General features: G+C 32.0%; 6 protein-coding genes and 1 long non-coding RNA gene across 11 annotated transcripts; 3 read left to right on the top strand and 4 right to left on the bottom strand.

Annotated features, from left to right (window-relative positions):
• Positions 1 to 11: 11 nt before the first annotated feature.
• On the bottom strand, positions 12 to 1,924 carry LOC107367517 (uncharacterized). The gene is made up of 3 exons (XR_001569905.3): positions 1,770 to 1,924; positions 1,593 to 1,705; positions 12 to 1,515 (listed from the first exon to the last, which is right to left on the bottom strand). It is a non-coding gene; the product is annotated as an uncharacterized LOC107367517 (long non-coding RNA).
• LOC149094156 (uncharacterized) lies at positions 1,274 to 3,327 on the top strand. The gene is made up of 2 exons (XM_089268009.1): positions 1,274 to 1,723; positions 2,295 to 3,327. Exons 1-2 carry the CDS (start codon positions 1,585 to 1,587, stop codon positions 2,366 to 2,368), a joined length of 213 nt encoding a protein of 70 aa, XP_089124135.1. The 5' UTR covers positions 1,274 to 1,584; the 3' UTR covers positions 2,369 to 3,327.
• Positions 3,284 to 5,297, top strand: LOC107367516 (uncharacterized). 4 transcript variants are annotated; one of them, XM_089268007.1, is made up of 4 exons: positions 3,284 to 3,432; positions 4,605 to 4,735; positions 4,777 to 4,945; positions 5,019 to 5,297. In XM_089268007.1, the coding sequence occupies exons 1-4, from the start codon at positions 3,420 to 3,422 to the stop codon at positions 5,114 to 5,116; spliced, it is 411 nt and encodes a 136-aa protein (XP_089124133.1). In that variant the 5' UTR covers positions 3,284 to 3,419; the 3' UTR covers positions 5,117 to 5,297. The 4 variants fall into 4 exon arrangements, with proteins under 4 accessions (XP_089124133.1, XP_089124134.1, XP_015790706.1 ...); XM_089268008.1 differs by having other exon boundaries at positions 3,303 to 3,432; positions 4,789 to 4,945; XM_015935220.3 differs by lacking the exon at positions 3,284 to 3,432 and adding an exon at positions 4,385 to 4,538.
• Position 5,298: 1 nt separating this feature from the next.
• On the bottom strand, positions 5,299 to 8,310 carry LOC107367513 (translocation protein SEC62). The gene is made up of 6 exons (XM_015935217.3): positions 8,171 to 8,310; positions 7,794 to 7,917; positions 7,548 to 7,727; positions 7,165 to 7,475; positions 6,764 to 6,944; positions 5,299 to 6,680 (listed from the first exon to the last, which is right to left on the bottom strand). The coding sequence occupies exons 1-6, from the start codon at positions 8,204 to 8,206 to the stop codon at positions 6,184 to 6,186; spliced, it is 1,329 nt and encodes a 442-aa protein (XP_015790703.2). The 5' UTR covers positions 8,207 to 8,310; the 3' UTR covers positions 5,299 to 6,183.
• Positions 8,311 to 8,960: 650 nt separating this feature from the next.
• Positions 8,961 to 11,959, bottom strand: Gga (ADP-ribosylation factor-binding protein Gga). The gene is made up of 6 exons (XM_015935259.3): positions 11,807 to 11,959; positions 11,526 to 11,611; positions 11,142 to 11,401; positions 10,918 to 11,076; positions 9,475 to 10,845; positions 8,961 to 9,384 (listed from the first exon to the last, which is right to left on the bottom strand). Exons 2-6 carry the CDS (start codon positions 11,566 to 11,568, stop codon positions 9,190 to 9,192), a joined length of 2,028 nt encoding a protein of 675 aa, XP_015790745.2. The 5' UTR covers positions 11,569 to 11,611; positions 11,807 to 11,959; the 3' UTR covers positions 8,961 to 9,189.
• Positions 11,960 to 12,044: 85 nt separating this feature from the next.
• LOC107367551 (uncharacterized) lies at positions 12,045 to 15,049 on the top strand. Its single transcript, XM_015935260.3, has 2 exons — positions 12,045 to 13,200; positions 13,270 to 15,049. The coding sequence occupies exons 1-2, from the start codon at positions 12,452 to 12,454 to the stop codon at positions 13,970 to 13,972; spliced, it is 1,452 nt and encodes a 483-aa protein (XP_015790746.2). The 5' UTR covers positions 12,045 to 12,451; the 3' UTR covers positions 13,973 to 15,049.
• LOC107367552 (mortality factor 4-like protein 1) lies at positions 15,046 to 16,555 on the bottom strand. Of its 2 annotated transcripts, XM_015935262.3 has the most exons (4): positions 15,885 to 16,555; positions 15,627 to 15,740; positions 15,471 to 15,555; positions 15,046 to 15,406 (listed from the first exon to the last, which is right to left on the bottom strand). In XM_015935262.3, the coding sequence occupies exons 1-4, from the start codon at positions 16,411 to 16,413 to the stop codon at positions 15,322 to 15,324; spliced, it is 813 nt and encodes a 270-aa protein (XP_015790748.2). In that variant the 5' UTR covers positions 16,414 to 16,555; the 3' UTR covers positions 15,046 to 15,321. The 2 variants fall into 2 exon arrangements, with proteins under 2 accessions (XP_015790748.2, XP_015790747.2); XM_015935261.2 differs by having other exon boundaries at positions 15,627 to 16,555.
• Positions 16,556 to 17,331: the final 776 nt, after the last annotated feature.

A 17,331-nucleotide genomic window follows, 5' to 3' on the forward strand; every position in this document is an offset into this window, starting at 1 on the left:
GGAAAATGAACTTTAAATAAGCTTGGTGGATGTTTTATTCAACCTTGAAATGATTCATTAGATTTTATCAAATCTTTTCTATTGCACAAGCAATTACTAAATCCAGTAATGTACAAAAGCGTTATTTGAAACAGTCTGAATGTTAATCAGTCAGTAAAGAAAAGTGAATGTGTTGTCCGAACTTTATCATCATTATCTTTGAATGCGAATAAAATGAAGTTGGCAAGGAAAAGACAATCTTTAAAGTTTAACATTGAAATGTGACATCACAATGATTAGATCAATGAATTAATTTGTGAATTGGTCAAGCAATTAAATACCAAGGAGAACCGAATGAGAAGAAAGAAATGAAAACGTGAGATTCCTCGGCAACTCCACAATGTGAATATAATCAAAGGTCGATCACCGCTAGCTTTGAAAAAATAACGTAAATGAATGATGAAAAAAGACAGGTCGAGAACATTGAGTAAAATTTTGTAAAATATCAAAGTATCCTTTGCTACGTGATGCATCTCATCGCCATCATAGCCTCCATAGTAACTCTTATTGAACAAACTTGACCATAGCAAATCCCTATTCGGTTGTCCTCGATAGTTGATTTAAAGGTTGCAGAATGACATGAAAAAGGCAGATAAATGAATATGAGCTGATCCATGGAAAGAGTTATTAATTGAGTTGATATATTGTTGATTAAATCAAGATGGAATCCAAATAGCTGATCAAGGATGAGAAGCCCAAAACAATTATGTTGAAGATATATTTGATGAAAAGATTGACACTGAGACTAAAGCAATGCATGTTTTTTTCAAAATGGTGTAGACTAATCAAATAAGTAGCCATAACCTCGGTATCCTTCCCAACTTAATCAACATAATGTAAAATAAATCAATTATTGTCTTTCTCCTATTGTTCTTCATTTGTGATCATCGTCCATTCATCTTAACTTTGGTTGTTACATTGCCTGGATAGCCAAATTTGCGGTTATCTTGGTTTTATTGGTTAAAATTAATCAGTAAGGAAATACCGTCGAGGATAGAATTTCTTGTTAATAAAAATTAACTCCAGAAATGATCATCCTCTATAAAAATGATGCTTATTATCAGCTTCATCTTGATACCTCATCTCATCACCATCCTCCTCTTTTTTCATCTTGAATCTCTGACTCCCTTTTTCCTCTGTCTTTTTTCTTTAATTTATCCTCCTAGGTATTATCTGTGGGAGGCATGATCAAGATATAAAAGGCTATTAATTGGCTTGGCTTTTATTCAGTATGAATTTGTAATCAAGTGTCCACCAAGTCCAGTTTGATTTGCAAAATATATCGTTGAGATAAAAACGCCATCAATACGCTAAACCATTCATTATTTTGTTTGTTTTTTTGCATAAAGTTGAAGATAACTGTTGATAAATTGATCACCATCACCCAACAATCGAAGTTGCGATAAATTTAACAACGAGTTCAACAAATCACTGTGAACACCAAACAATCTCCGTGGTCATCCGAAAATATTGCAACTAGAAGCAAAAGAGGAAAATATCAGTTAAATTTTTGGTAAAAATCAGTCGACTATTAAAATTATCAAAATGCTTACCAGAGAAATGTTCTTAATCTACTTCATGGTGACATTAATAGCCTTGTCAACCATAGTCAAACCATGTTACGGCAGGAAACCACCGCTTAATGGAAGCATATTTGGTAAACGTTCTTCAATGATGGAGAAAGGTGAGTGTTGATAAAAAAACTTGGAATAACTTGTTATCTAACTTACCCATTAGCTTTATAATTCAACTGTTACAATCTGTGCCCATCAAAATCACAAGATTAATTAGTCCACAATATATATCTTAACTATAAAGATCACAATTTACAATCACACGTAACAAAAAGTAACAATTTGTTGCCCTTCTGCCTGTTGATTACTTGTATAGATTTGTTCCCTTGCATGAAGATAGATGGTAATACATACGTACTGCTTGCTTACATAGAGTTAGTAATAGGTTCAAATTGTCTAAACTGCTGATTCTCTCTATAAGACTAACCAAGTTCAAAATTTTTCCCTTTCTACCCTAAATTGTTACAATAGACATCCCTTATTTCATAAATTAATTTGCTATCCTTCAAGTAAAAAATCTGAAAAGGTTACTGGACCCATTTGTAGTCCGTCAGCCATCAATTCAATTTGACATGAATCTGCGGGTAAAAAAGCATACTTGCTAAATAGTCAATTAATCAAGTCTCTCGACGATTAATTTGTATTTTAACATTTTGTTTTCTTTATTTTCTCAATTAACAGGTTATTTGGATGCAGTCTCGATGTGTCAAGCCTTTACCAAAATATGCTCAGCTCTGGAGGATCGCTCATATTAATCAGTTTAAAGAATTCATATTTCGATAAGTTAAATTAATTTATGGTAACCTTATTATCTCTATCTTATACCATGAAAAGAATCGATTACTGATCTAGCCTGGATTTCAGTAAAAGATTATCTTTTAATTTACTCGTAAAATGAGCATTTTGGATGAATGATTATTGAAGACTTAACCTTTCCATTAAACCCTGCAATGCGTATTATCCTACTCCAGATCACCGTAGACTTATTTGTTAATTGGTTAACAAAAAGGTTGATGCTATCATCACAATTAATCGTTGACAATAACTTTTCAACTTTAACTTTTCATTTGAAATTAATCTTCGAAAGGATTAAATCAGCTTCGTTGAAATACAAAAGATCGCGTAAAATGTTGGAACCGAGTTAAAAGCCTCTTATAAATTCAACTTTGTTTTTTTTCCTGACTTTTCTGGTAACAACCCAAAAGCTACTTATATCAACCCTTATGAACCCGTATAATCATAATGAAACTGAATCAAGTGAAGATGAAAACAAGCTTCTAGACAAGAAGAAAAGAAGGAGAAAATGTCAATGATGATAACAATGATTGGAATAACGTTGGGAGTGAAAATTATCTTACAATGGATTCTTTCTTAATTTTAACCTTCCAATGAAACAGTCAAATGTGAGCTTACATTTCCAATCGGAATAAGTTAGCTTATATAAACACAATTTGTCAGCTACTAATAGATCACTTTACAAACATTAAATCTTCATCATTTTTAAGAAACAAGTATTATTATTGAAACAAATTATAGTATTATTTTGATTGTTGTAACGAAATCTTATTCAAATTTTAACCACTATATTCAAGTAAACTCATTGTGATTATTGATATATTGTTAATTTGTGTCACAAACCACCTCAACTGTTCAATATTTATCGTCATTATTGTATTTATATTATAACAATTAAACGACAACCAATTCAACCAAATTCCCATTGATTTCTTTACCAAATTGAAACAAATCTCCAAAAATAATCAACTCACACAACTCATATTGAAGTCCATCCAGGACATAATAATTATGAAATTAACTGGTAAGTATCAACGTCTAATCAGATGTGATTACCTTTTTATGTATCATTAAATCCTGATCATTAAAAGCATATGTTAGCAAGTCAGTAAAATTTTCAACTTTGGTATTATCATTGGTTATTAGTATTTCCGAATTATGTTTATCACAATTTAGCTAACTTTGATAGCTTCGTCCAGATATATTTTAATATACCCTTGACCTGATCTTAACATGAAATTGGTCAATATCGTAGTTAAGATGATTTTAGATCAGGCTAATCAATTGATCAATAGCCTGTAATTGCCTAAACAAATGATAGAAACAAAATTTCAGTTAAGAGGTAAGTTTCATAGATTTAGCTGTTATGTGTTCAGAGTCTCGTCTAATTAAATTGCATTTAAATTGCTTTATGATAAGGTGAACAATTAAAGGCCAAAGAACAATATTTACACTCTTTAATTGTTAGCTTTCATTTTGTTTCCATTTTACAATTAGCATGCAACAAGTAACACATGGCTTGAACCACAGTTAGATATTTGAGGTTATCTAATTAGTTATTCGAGATCATGGACTATCTGTTGATGATTAATTGTTATTTGTTAGCAAAATATGAGACTCTTAATTTGTTCGGATCATTACATGTTAATTGGAAACAATTATAAAGACAAATCCCTTACGAGAGTCACATTTAAGTCTTTCACTTCTGTCCAAACATAAAACAAATTTTGTGTAAGCCTTAATGACTGATGTTAACCATTTTAATGAACTGATTATCTAACGATTAGACATTTCATTCGCCATTAATATTATTGATTTTATTCCCTTCAAAGATCAATCCTTTGATTTAAATGTCTTCTCATCAAGTCACTTGAATACGTAATTAATTCAATTGGTAAAACCTAAAAAAGCCCAAAAAACGCATGAACATTGAACCAGGAACAAAAGTGAATCATTAGAAAGTGTAATCAAATTAATTGGAATCAAATCAAGTTTTTCACAAAACTATGATTGATATCAAATAGGTTGATGAAGTAATTAATTTTTGTGCCTTTATCCTGAGCTTTGAGTCTATTGAATCCTGAACAAAACACAAAGCGTAAAGTTTAACAATGACATTGTGTAGGAAAGGTAAACCTGTGTAACAAGTCAATGTTTCAGTCTTTATATAATCAGTTGATTTTTTTCAATTTACAGGTAATTCGTGTTTTTTACTCTCTTTCTTACTTGTAATTGTTATTTCCATACCATTAATCAATGGACAATTTTTCACCAAAACATCTAAATCTATCCCTCGAATGGGTCGACGATCGGAGCCACTCTCGAAGGTAAATATGAAAATTTTGGATAAGCTTTAGTTGAATTTAAGATTGATTTTCAGGCTTCAATACTTCAAGCCATTTATGGTCAATCTGAAGCAACCATAGGAAGTGATGGTTTGATTAAAGATGACCAAGAAATGAACCTTAACAATCCAGATAACCAGTTCAAAGACGAAGACGAAAGTATGTTCAAAGAGCTTCAAGATGATAAAGAAGGTGAGCTCAATTTGGTTGATTTTAATGAACAACTTGTCACGTAATTGTCTTATTTTTACTATTTAAACAACAGAACCTGAATATACAAGTGTTGTGATAAAAAATTTGAAGAAAGTACTTCGAGCTTATGCCAGGAATCACCGGAATGATGGTTTAAACTCAATTAATTGATGTTTGGCTTCTTGCTGCCAATGACAATAACAATTACCATTCAACAATATACATAACTAATTATGGTCGCAGACTTGATACCGAGTTGGAAGCTGAAAATTATACGTCAATGATTTGATTTTGGGTAATGAGAGTTAGTTTATGATTAAAACTAAAATTAAATGATTCGAAACAATTTAAAGTTCCGTAAAAATAATTTCATTTTTTGTGTGTGTTCTTTTAACAATCATTTTTGTTCATCATCACATCCATTATAATGATTGTGGAAGGTAAGGGAAAAGCAGAACAAAACAAAAAAAGTATCAAATTGAGTTATATGATTCAAGTTGGAGTCAACACCAAGAAGTAATCATCCATTCAACAATTATCATTAAATATCATTATCAATATGTTGTCGTTATCATAATTATTAACAGGACTTTTCTCTTCTGTTTTTACGCAAATCTTTACACATTAGTTTCATTACAATAAATGGTTTTGATTTCAACAACAAAAATTGGGGTGAAAGTTTGTATTAACAGACTGGATGATCATTGAACTGAAGGAACGCAAATGTTTTAAGAAATAATGGAGTTTGATTGAAGTTGATTGGAATCGATTTGGTGTTAAATGTTTACATGTAGATGATTGACGAAGCAATTTTTATGGGTGAAAATGTGACCAAGAGTTGACTAAAGATGGATGTTGCTTGAATGGACTTTGAGTGGACTTTAAATTGGAGCATTAAATCCATTTCTTTATTTCTTTCTTTTGAGTATAAGCATCTTTTTTTTCAGGTTATTTAATTTGATGCTTGAGCGATTAGTTAAATTTGTCTTTTTGTGACGGATCTAAAATAATAATTTTATGAGATTTCAACCTTTCATCTGCTTTACTGGATTTATAAATCTTTCATTACGACTTCAAAAAAATCAAGCTTATTGTCATTATCAAATGTCAATTTTTTATTACAAAAATGTTGTCTAACTGTTGACTGTGAAAATAATGTAAGGATGATACCCTGAAAATTATTCATCAAAATCAACAGTTTTTATCACTACGGATGAAACAAACTTGGGCTAAGATTATCAAGAAGTTTCACTTGATTCTTGAACGTCAAGTATTTCAAAGCCATTGTCGGCGTCTCCATTGTTTGATTTTATTGGGTTAGACGATGCATCTTCATCCTCCAGTAATGGAGCATTTTCACCACTTTTGTTGTCACCGTCTTCTTCTTCAGTTCCTTTCTCACTTTGCTCTTCTTCTTCTTCCACTTCTTCTGTTTCCTCGTCATCATCATCAGTTTGATTACTTCCGTTTTTTTCTTCTTTAACTTTTTGACCTTCATCACTCTGTTCATCTTCACTCTTTTGTTTCTTCTGCTTCTTCTTATCCTTTTTATCACCTCCATCCTCCTCTTTAGAATCATCATCTTTTTCGTTCTTTTTACCTCCTTTGTATTCATATTGATATAATGGCCAAAAAGATTCTAAGACACCAACATCTTCCGTGAGATTCGGGAGGATCCAGAAATTATGTTTTCCGAAGGTTAATAACCAGATTATAACAAAAATAACGAATCGGACTGCAGTAAATTGACAGAAAAGAGACAATTAGAAAATGAAAAATGACAGAACGAAATATTTTACTTAATAAAGTTAAACTTACGTATCACAAGTGAGAAGACGAAAAGCAAAAATCCTGCGCCAGCTATACTTAAGTAATACACAAAATTACGAAGATACCTAGGCCACAATGGGAACAAACATATAGCGGTAGCTGCTATCAAAACTAGTATTCCAATAACCCATGACTGAACGGGAGTTGGCTCATAAATCCAAACATATGGCTATTTAATGATTGAAAAACAGAAAAATTTACGATAAATAACACATTATAACACAAAAAAGTCGCTGCAAATATGTATTAAATGTTTCCGTTGATGGAAATCATTAAATTAAACATAGCATGGTTACGAAATATTTCACAATATTTAACAAGAAAAAGCTCAAAGTGCAGCAAGAAATCCAATAAATCACTAACAAGATGTAAGATAATCTAGTACTCACATTATTTCCATCAACAAAAACTTGTTCTAAATGCATATCAAGTTTAAATCTCGGTTTTTCTTTTTTTCGCTCGCCATCCTTTCCTTCTTTTTTCACTTTATTTTCTTTAGGTTCCTTCTCATCTTTCTTGTCTTTGTTGTCCTTTTCAGTATCCTTCTTGTCGTCTTTTTCAACTTTTTCTTCTTTGCTACTTTCCCTCGATTTATTCTTTTCCTTCTCTGTTTCTTTATCTGCTTTATCCTTTTTATCCTTTTTCACTCTGTCCTTCTTTTTATCGCGAGTATCTTCGGCAGCTGAACTCTCGGTTGGATCTATGAAAAAATTCAATAAAAAATAGTTACAATAAAATTCCATACATATGAGAAAAATATGTTTCAAAGTACCTTCAGTTCGCTTTGTATCTTTCTTACGAACAGGTATTGGCTGTGCTCTGTGGAAATATTGATGGACAAGCATTCTTTGCATGTATTCTACAACAGATTCTCTAGTGGTAAACAAAGGTTCTTCTCCTTTTTCATTTGTTGCCCACTTTGAGTCTAGAAGACAATCGATCGCTTTGGAAGCTAAAAGGTAATATAAAATTTGAGTTAGTATATTTTTGTACAAATTCAAAGTACAAGTTGACTCACCAATGAAATAATCCACCTTATGGCCCAAAAGGGTGGTCTTTTTAGTTGGTACTTTACTTCTTAAATACTTGGCAATCTCTAATTCACGTTTTTGAGAAATATCATCTTCAACAGCTTCATCAGCCTAAAAGAATAACACAAATGTTGAAATATTAGCAAACACATTATAAACATAGTCCAACAAAAAATAAAATCACAAAACTTGAACAATCAAGAAATTAAACCAAACAAATTGCATCCATTGAAAGCCAACACGTCACCGAAACATATTGGTTATTTTGTTTCATGTAATTGAAATTAAACATTTGTTTGCTTTTTTCAACACTGACCAAAACAGGAGACAACAAAGATGAAAGTCTATTAATTTATCAACTTACTTCTCTCCTTTTTCTACGGCTCCGTCTTTCAGCCATTATTAATCAACAAAATAAGATATTGAAATTAAAACACAATTTGTAAAACAATTTATAAAAAAGAAACGATTCATTTACATCATCATCCGAAATGACAACAAAAATTTTATAAGTAACTGAGTCTGTACGTGTTTGTTCAGATACTGACATTATCATACTGTCATGAGAGTGCCACCAAGCTGCTATTTGAAGAACTAAAAATAAAAATAATTTTTTTGAAAAAAAGTCTAATTTTTGTTACAAATCGTTTCAAATTGGCTCAATCTTTCTTTTTATGAATTGTTACTCTTTTGTTCTTTAATATATAATTGGGTCTTGGTATAACCAAAGGATAACCTGAATTCAATAGGAAGATCAGTCCTCAACAAAGATTGAAACCTAAAGAGTGCAAATAAAAGAAACAAAACAAATTTTAAGGTCTATTTATTGTTAACCTGAGAGATCCGATTAAGCTCTCTCTAAGGATAATCAAGGTGGAACTCCGACAACCATCTATGATTCTATTCATCAAGACATTAGAACTCATTATTCCAATATTTTTTGTTTATTTGATCTTGGAATATCTCATAAGAAACACCCATTCAAATTCAATATCTTCACAGATTGAGGTCAAAAGTTTTCGTAATGGTTAGTTCATTATCTGAAAAGCTGAGAAAATTTCCATTAGATTTCATCTGAAATTCTTGCTGAGTTGTCAGTTTTTGGTCTATAAGATTTAAATTAGCATTATTTAAATTGACTTTAGATTACTCGGTGAAGTTAAAATTATTTGTTTAATAAAAATTAAATTACAATAAAAGCCAATAACTAAACAACACGATACCATGTAGCTTACTTTTGAATAAAAATTTGAATCGATTAGGTAAAAATAAAAGCAAATTTGAGTTGAGGGCATGCCATTGACTTGAATTATCACTGATAATTAAAAGTTGATGAATCAGTGATAAACAGTGATTAAATTAAGATCGCTATAATCCAAATCCTCAGATATTAACTTCTCCTGTTTTGACAAAATTTTCAGTTCCGATGGAATATTCAAGACGGAAATAACACTTTTCCAATCTATCTGGCGATGTTTTAGCAAAAATAATGACTTGGGTGATTGCTGGTGGAGGTAAAAAGGGATTTGAAGGTGATAAAACAGTTGCTGAAGGTGCTTGATACTTGAATCGTATCCCCTAGATAAGGATCAAAACAAATAAAAAAATGTTAATTTAAATTGTATGAAAACAATGTTGAACATTTGATCAAATAATCAACTTGCTTACCTTAGAACTAGTAATATTGAAAAATATCTTGCAAATGCTTTTCTTAGAAAGATTAGTCGTAGTTAGAACAGCAACAGAAACATCATAACGAGGTTGATTAGCACCAAAGTTTAAGATTGACTTGATTTCATTTTCATTGACTAGCACGATAGGTGGCCTATTATCAGGTTCAACTGACTCCAATGGGATAAAAATATCAGCAATTGATTGAGGGGAAACATCAGATACAGATGAAGATGAAGATAGTAGGTTCTCTGAGTTATCAGAATTCAGTTCAACCAGCTCACTTAATGGCTCGGAAGGAATATTTTGTTTGCTAGGAATTGAAGGATTTACCATTTGTCGCAAAGTATTAAGTGGAATGTTTGAATCACTGGAGGGATCTTGTTTAGGGCCAGCATTTAAAGTCAATCTCATAAGATTTTCCAATTCATCAAGACATGATGATGATCTTTTAGGCGATTTATTGGCTTCATTATTCGAAATCGATGCAGAAGACGAAGATATTAAAGAAGAAATAGGTGTATTGGGTGGTTTTGGCATACACGGAACCAATATATCTTTCAGATAATTTACATGTGCATCTACAACACCTCGTGTTTCATTTTTTGGAAACATCTCGAACAATTCGGAAATATTTTGACTGTTTGTGGCAACTGGTGCAGGTGCAGAAATGGAATTTTCGAGATTATCCTTGCCAGTTTCATGGTCTCTAAGTAGACTGTCATCACCAGAAAAAGAGATATCTGTTGAATCAGGAACCATTATGGATGCATCACCATTCATAATAAAAGAGGATGCAGTTTCATGCGTTGGTGTACTTATATCCAATAAGTTAGCACTAGTTGATGAAGTCTCCAAAAGAAGATTACAAGAGTTGTTCATTTGCGAATCGATTGGATTGTTATTCCCATTTGATTGAGGCACTAATTGCATTGCAGCATCATATTCATTGATCACTTTAGTTAACTCGTCGTTCACTTTGAGAGTTTCCTCAAAAAGGGGCTCAGATTCAGGCATTTCACCTGCCAATTTAAATAACTTGGGACGCAATTTTTTGCAACTATCATAAAGCTCATCGAGAAGATCTTTTTCTGTGAAATTTTCGCGATTAGATGAAGTTAAATTAGCCAAAACTTCGGCAAACAGTCGAGCATTGTTGCGAGCTAATTCCAATTCTGCTTGACATTTGGCTTTAATTACAGTTTTTTTATCTGCCTGTTGTGCCAACATTTTTATCAGCTTGTTAGCTGCTACTCGATCTTCTGGTTGACCACTTTGTATCAATCGTTTTAGCATGATCGCATTTTCTGCATTGTCCCAAATTTCATCCTTAGGTCTTGGAGGAGGCGGAGGACTCGGTCTCGTATTCTGTGTGAAAATAAGTCATTAATTAAAAATTTTAGTCAACATTTTATCATATTGATGGAATAGAAAACTTACAGGTAATAGATGGCTAGGATCTGAAGTAATTATTCCTTGTCTCTTTAACATTTGATATGCCTCGAATATTTTGGGTTCATGTTTGTGCTCTATACTCCAAAGATAAAGTAATTCAATGATTTTTCTTTTGACTCGTTCAGGGGATCGTTGAGCAAGATACTGTTTCGGAAAGAAAATATCAAATTAGAAAAAGAAATTCTATTAACATAGAAAAGATACCGAACTTTAGGAGAGATGACTTTTATCATTTCATTGAGGAATCGAAATTTTCCAACTTCTTCAATGAACTTTTTATCAGATCGTTTCACCAAGCTTTGTAGGACATTCAAAGCTTTCATCGCCTCGAGTTCCTGAGGAGATTGAACTTTGTGTCCAAAGAATCTCAAAACAACTCCGATTTTCTCTTTATCATCTTTCATCAAATGCACTAATTGACTGATCACTTCCTCGTTTACCTCTTCATCAAGAGGGTTAGCTGCTTGAGCTGCAAAGTCAAGAAAAATCAGATTTTAAAATAGATTCATAGAGCAGAACACTAAAGATGCTCCAAAATAAATGCAAAATCGTATAATTTTCCAATAGATATTTCTAGAAATGTATAAACTTACCTAAACAGAGATCTAGGTTTTTTTGATCCACCAAGGAACTCATGGTTATCAAGGTTTTGAATGATTACCAAGCAAAAATTGCCTTTCTGAGCACACCGCATTTATATTAAAATTGCACAGTATGATTAGGAAACATACACATAGAGAAAAACAGAATGTATTAGTTGTTAAGTGTAAAATGAATCTATCATTGATAGCTCTTATTAATAAAAACAATGAAACATGACTTGATTGTCATCGTGAAAAGGTTAATGGAAAATTGAAAGAAAATTTTACATTACCTGATATCCATGTTATTTCTGTCCAATAGAGTTAGTAAATTATATCAAGAGTAACACAGTATCATAACTTTACAATTTAAATAAAACATCAATGAGCAATATGATTAGAGTCTAAATAATCAAGTAATAAAAAACACTTTTGTTTAGGAAATAGTGTTTATTATGACAAGTCAGTTGTTATAGCAATCGATTCTTTCAAATCTTGAAGATTTTCACAGATGGCACTGCAAAGTAAGTCCAGGTAAATTGTTAATCAAATCTAAAATTTTATTGAATTAAATCAACGAGTTGATCAATGTGTACAATAAAACAATAAAATCAACATTTCAATTCACTAATTACTCAGTTATCAGCACAATCTCTCAAAACGGCGACAAGTAAAGAAACCAGGAATTGAAAAATTTATTACCCAACTGACTCGGGATAAGAATAAGAATAAGAAAATATTTTCTGGCGATCAAAAATATCTATTAACTTGAAACACTGTGTTATTGTGATCTTTTGGGTCATTTTGACCATCCACTGCCCCTTTATAAACCTCAGAGCCTTACTGATTAATCTCTTGTGGTTAACTCAACAGATAAATCATCAAATAAATCCTTCATAAAATGAAATGCCGAGTTTAAATAGATTCCTATTTAGACAATGATTGGTTTGATATTATTTTCATTTATTTTCATCCACAGCAATCTTGGTCAAAGATGTACTACGGATATTTTTATTGACTCTATGTTTACATTCAGACACTATGATCCGAAAAAGTTAATGGCTGTAAAAATGATTACATATGGTGATAATTCATCTATTTCTTGTTTAATTACAAATCAAACAAAAGATGAATTCAAGATAAGTTTAAAGAAGCATTTTGAATGGTTTTTCAGGCCGCTCTTTCAAGTTGAAAGCAAAGATAAAAAAGTTAAAATACGTAAAAAAATCGATTTAACGAAAACCAATAAGACAATCTATGCTACAGGATCGTGTAATGAGTTACAAATGTATCGTTTCGGTCCAGACGCTGTTGGTATTTACAGTTGTAAACCAAAGGACGGTTTGTTCAGTAAGAAATATGACAAACACGTTCAAGTGGAAATTTTTGTTGATGGTGAACTTATTGGACCAGACACTGGGTGTCCCGAAAATTTAACCCTAATCCCTACATCTAATAAGAATCTCATGCCACCCAATTTTTTGAATCATTTCAAAGCGAAGCAAAATCGCTCTCTCCATATTAAACGCCATGAAGGTGTTGAATCAACCCAATTTTATGTGCCATCTTTAGAGCAGGATTGCACTCCTTGTTTTAGTCTTAAAGATCCAATCGACAAGACAGGAATTCTGGTAGAAAGAAATTCTTGTGTTCAAGGATATTTCGTTATAAGAACAGAGCATTTTGGGTAAGTGAATTGTCTCCATTCCAAGATACGTCTTCTTTTCATGGAAAATTGTTTCTCTGTTTATTCTAGGACAAACACATTGGAAAAACGTTATTTTACATCATTTCATTCATGTGAGATTTTGCGGGATGAAGTTTACTATTCGAACAGGCCGACTTGTTTAAATGAATCAATTTGTGTGCCTGAATTGTGTTCATTGCCTATTGACGTGAAACCAATTGATTTGTCTAAAAATTTTTCAGTAAACTTTAAGGTTAAAAAAAGCAAAAAATTCGAAATTGATCCAAATGCTCTCAATATTGCCAGTTATATCGAGGAACCTGAAGGGTATAACATTGAAATGCAATGTCCAATGATCAATGCCACTGATCCCAAAGAAAAAGGCAGGGTTCGTTGGTACAAGTGTAACCAGGTGTGTATCAAGATAACCAAGAGTCAACGACAATTCATCAGATACCATATGAAACAGTCAGACAAAACCATCAGAATATATAAACTTCAAGCCAATGATACTGCCAAATTTGCATGTGTTAGGCATAAAATAATTTTGGGTGCTTTGAGTTTGGTAGTTACACCTCCACTTGGTTATTTCGATGTTCGAAGTCCTATTGGATCGATGTTTGCGTCAACATTTTTTGTATATTTTGTTTATACAGTCTTTTGCATTTTTCGCATCTCGGGAAAAAATATTGCAGCAAAGATGAAAAATAAGACGCAAAATAAGGGAGATCATAAGCGAATCAAATATAAAAAGTTGCCTAAAAATTCATGATACAAACTTGAATGAAAAATGAATAAATAAAGACAAAAATTTCCAATGAATTTTTATCTTACCAACCGACAAAATAATAACACGCAGAAGTAAGAAGGCCAAATTCAAAATTAATCTGAAACTGAAAGCCATAAGCGCTTTAAAATTTTAAGAAGCTTAACTGATTGATCATAAAAGACATAAGAAACGAATTGAGTTTTGTCATTTCTAGTTTCACTACCGACATAAACATGTCTATTTACAATAATGTTTTATTCAGTGTTGCCAGAGCTTCAGCTCCGGAGTTCATCAGTTTAGTAACACCGACTTTCAACGCTCTGGTTGTTCCTTCAGTCACTTTTATCATCTCGATTATTGGAAGTTTAATTACACTGCAATCTGGAGCGAAAGACATGGCCTTACAGTACAATCGGTTCATCAATGGATCTGGTTACAATTCAAGTGTTCACAATCTCTCCCGTTTTAAAATATTGGATTTGATTTTTGATGAGTTTGGTCTGAATCGTTCAAATTGTGATGAAGAGTTTGCTTGTGAAATTGGGCGAATTACAGGTGAAAATGCTCCTTTGATTAAATTCCTGGCTTCCAAAGTTTGGAGTAATTCAACCCAATTGGACAAGAATCAATTCTTGACCAGACGCGAAAAGGTTTTCATCCACAGTTTATTGCAGCCTCAAGAATGTACGAAGACAAATTACAATTGTGGAATCTTACAAGAAATGAACAAAACTGTAACAAGAATGAGGGATCAAATGCTTTCGGCAATAACAACCACAACAACACCAGCTCCAGTCCAGCCCAGGTCAAGATTCGGATTGAGTTTCGATCTGAAAAATTACTTGGAAATATTGAATGAAATCATCGAAAAATAATGCTCCATTTTAATCCGTATTTCCATAGAGCATAACAGTCTTCACCTTCAGCATGAGCTTCAACTTTGGGACGTTTATTTTTGCTAGCCTCTTTAGTAGTCTCCTTAACCTCGGCAACTAATTTTTGTTTAGTTCCTTTGTATATGAATAACCAAACAATTAACACTTAAATTTTCAATAAATTTTTGGGATTATCAGATATTAACAATATTTGCTTTTATTGAATGAAAGTTATTCACCATTCATTCGTAAACAAGTTTGGAAAGATGAATAATGACTAGTATAAATGGTTAGTGTTAGATGGAGTATCAACAAAAGATAGTAAGTCATAATAATTATAAAACATATTATATACAGATTCTAACTTTGATGGCGTTAATAAATTATTTATCGATGGATCATTTCAATGCTAATTTAGAAAGATCTTAATGGTGGCTGGTCGAGTGAGTTGATAATTAGATTGGATAACGATTTGTCTCATTGTACAGCTTTTTTGTGGTATTCTGGTGGTGCAAAATCATAGTCAGCAGAGCTATAATAACCGGTACTTTTAGCCATAAATCTGTGTAAAAAGATCAACAATTATTGTTAGTTATCAGCAACATGTATTTAATATGAAAACTTACTTCAAGAAATCATGAATATGTGATAATAAAAGCTGCATTTCTTTTTCATCTAAAGATGTATAAATTAATATGCCTCCGAGTCGAGCTAAATTGGAGATAAATAGAATGGATTAGAAAATTTTATCATTTAAAAAGCAAAATGTTCAAGATTCTTACCAAATAATCGCAATAAATGAATAAATCCATAATGGGATGATAACTCTTTTCCAGGATTTTCATGAAGAAATTGTTGATATTGAGGTCTTTCAAATTTGTACAATAGCTGACTGCCTAACATAACATTGAAATATTCCTTGAATCCATTAGTAACTTCGATGAGAGCATTTTCCTTTGCCACTGTTAACTTGTTGTTTTTTTTCAAACCAATGTAATGGTCCAAAATCTGGTTAACAGAAACATTAGCAGGAAGCTTACATAGTTTTTTCTGTCTTGTGATTAAATCCCAATCGTCCATGAGTAATGGCTTCAACTCGTCAGGCATTTTAATCCGTATCTCCAATTTATTAGCATAACAGTCTTCACCTTCAACATGAGCTTCAACTTTGGGACGTTTATTTTTGCTACCCTCTTTAGTAGTCTCCTTAACCTCGGCAACTAATTTTTGCTTAGTTCCTTTGTCAGTCGGGTTGTTTTGAGATGGTTCTTGCAATCCTTTCTTACCTTTACTCTTACTCTTGGTCTTGGCAGCATTAGATGCAGGGTACACGTATTTATAACTTTCTTGGAGCTCCTTTTGTTTCGCAACATTGGTTTCATTGTACTTTAAAACACGACTCTCGGGTACCCATTCGTCCCAGCTTTTATTCCAACCTTGATAGTGGACGAAATATTTGAAAACACCAGATTTAGCTGGAGCAACCTTAAGGCATTTTGCTTCATACAACAAAGGTCCATGGAAACATAGTATTCTTTCACCTTCTTGAAAACGAGTTTTAGGAGGCATTTTGCAGTAAAAGGGATAATAAATAACCAAAAAGAAGTCTTTGAATAAATAAATTGATAACTTTTAAATTAGATAACCGTAGTTATTTATATTAACTAAATGGATCAAACATTACAAAAAATGAGGTTAAAATTATAACCGAGGAAAACAGTAGAAAATAACAAAGAAAGAATCTCTTATTTTCAAACTTGACAGACAGACTAGTGGCGCCTTCTCTTATCGGGTGTGAAACATATTGTTAGATTTTATGTTTTTTGTTGTTTCTTTAATCATAATCTATCAATTATTGCTTAAATTAGTCAAATAAATCATTAAATGGATTACAAACGATGCTAAATATATGTATATTCGTTGAACTGAATCTTTATTTACAATATTAATCGAAAACTCCTGTCAATAGATTACAATAGTCCTCCTGGCTAACCCTGAACCTGAAAAACTGGTTTAACTTTAGACCCAAATTCAAATGTAAGCTGTTTAGACTGATTAAAAGTCATGAATAGTTGCTGGACATTCAGCAACAAGCATCTTTTACAGAGATATTTGAGTTTTCTCCGTAATACTTCCATACACTTCTGTCATGGTCAAAATCGAAAGTAGCTCCAACCATATGTTTAATTCCGATTGTAAAAGTTTCTGACCGAAAACTGTGACCTTTACATAGAGAAGCACTAAAATAGTGAAAATTTAACAATTAATTATGATAACTTGTATTAACAAAACAATCATTATAGTCTTCAATCGATTGATTATATTATACTCACACGTTAGGAACAAGTGTGAAAATGCTCAGAGTGACTGAATCGAAATAGATTATTGGTTTTTTGATTGCATACATGATGTATTAATAGTATGGATTGTATGGTGAGGCCAGAGTCCATAGAAGGTAAACCGATGTAATGTTTCCCAATGCAGCGA

Source organism: Tetranychus urticae, chromosome 2 (genome assembly GCF_039701765.1).
Source record: "Tetranychus urticae isolate SD_2017Ah chromosome 2, NJAU_TeUrti_SD_1.0, whole genome shotgun sequence".
Classification (NCBI taxonomy): domain Eukaryota; kingdom Metazoa; phylum Arthropoda; class Arachnida; order Trombidiformes; family Tetranychidae; genus Tetranychus; species Tetranychus urticae.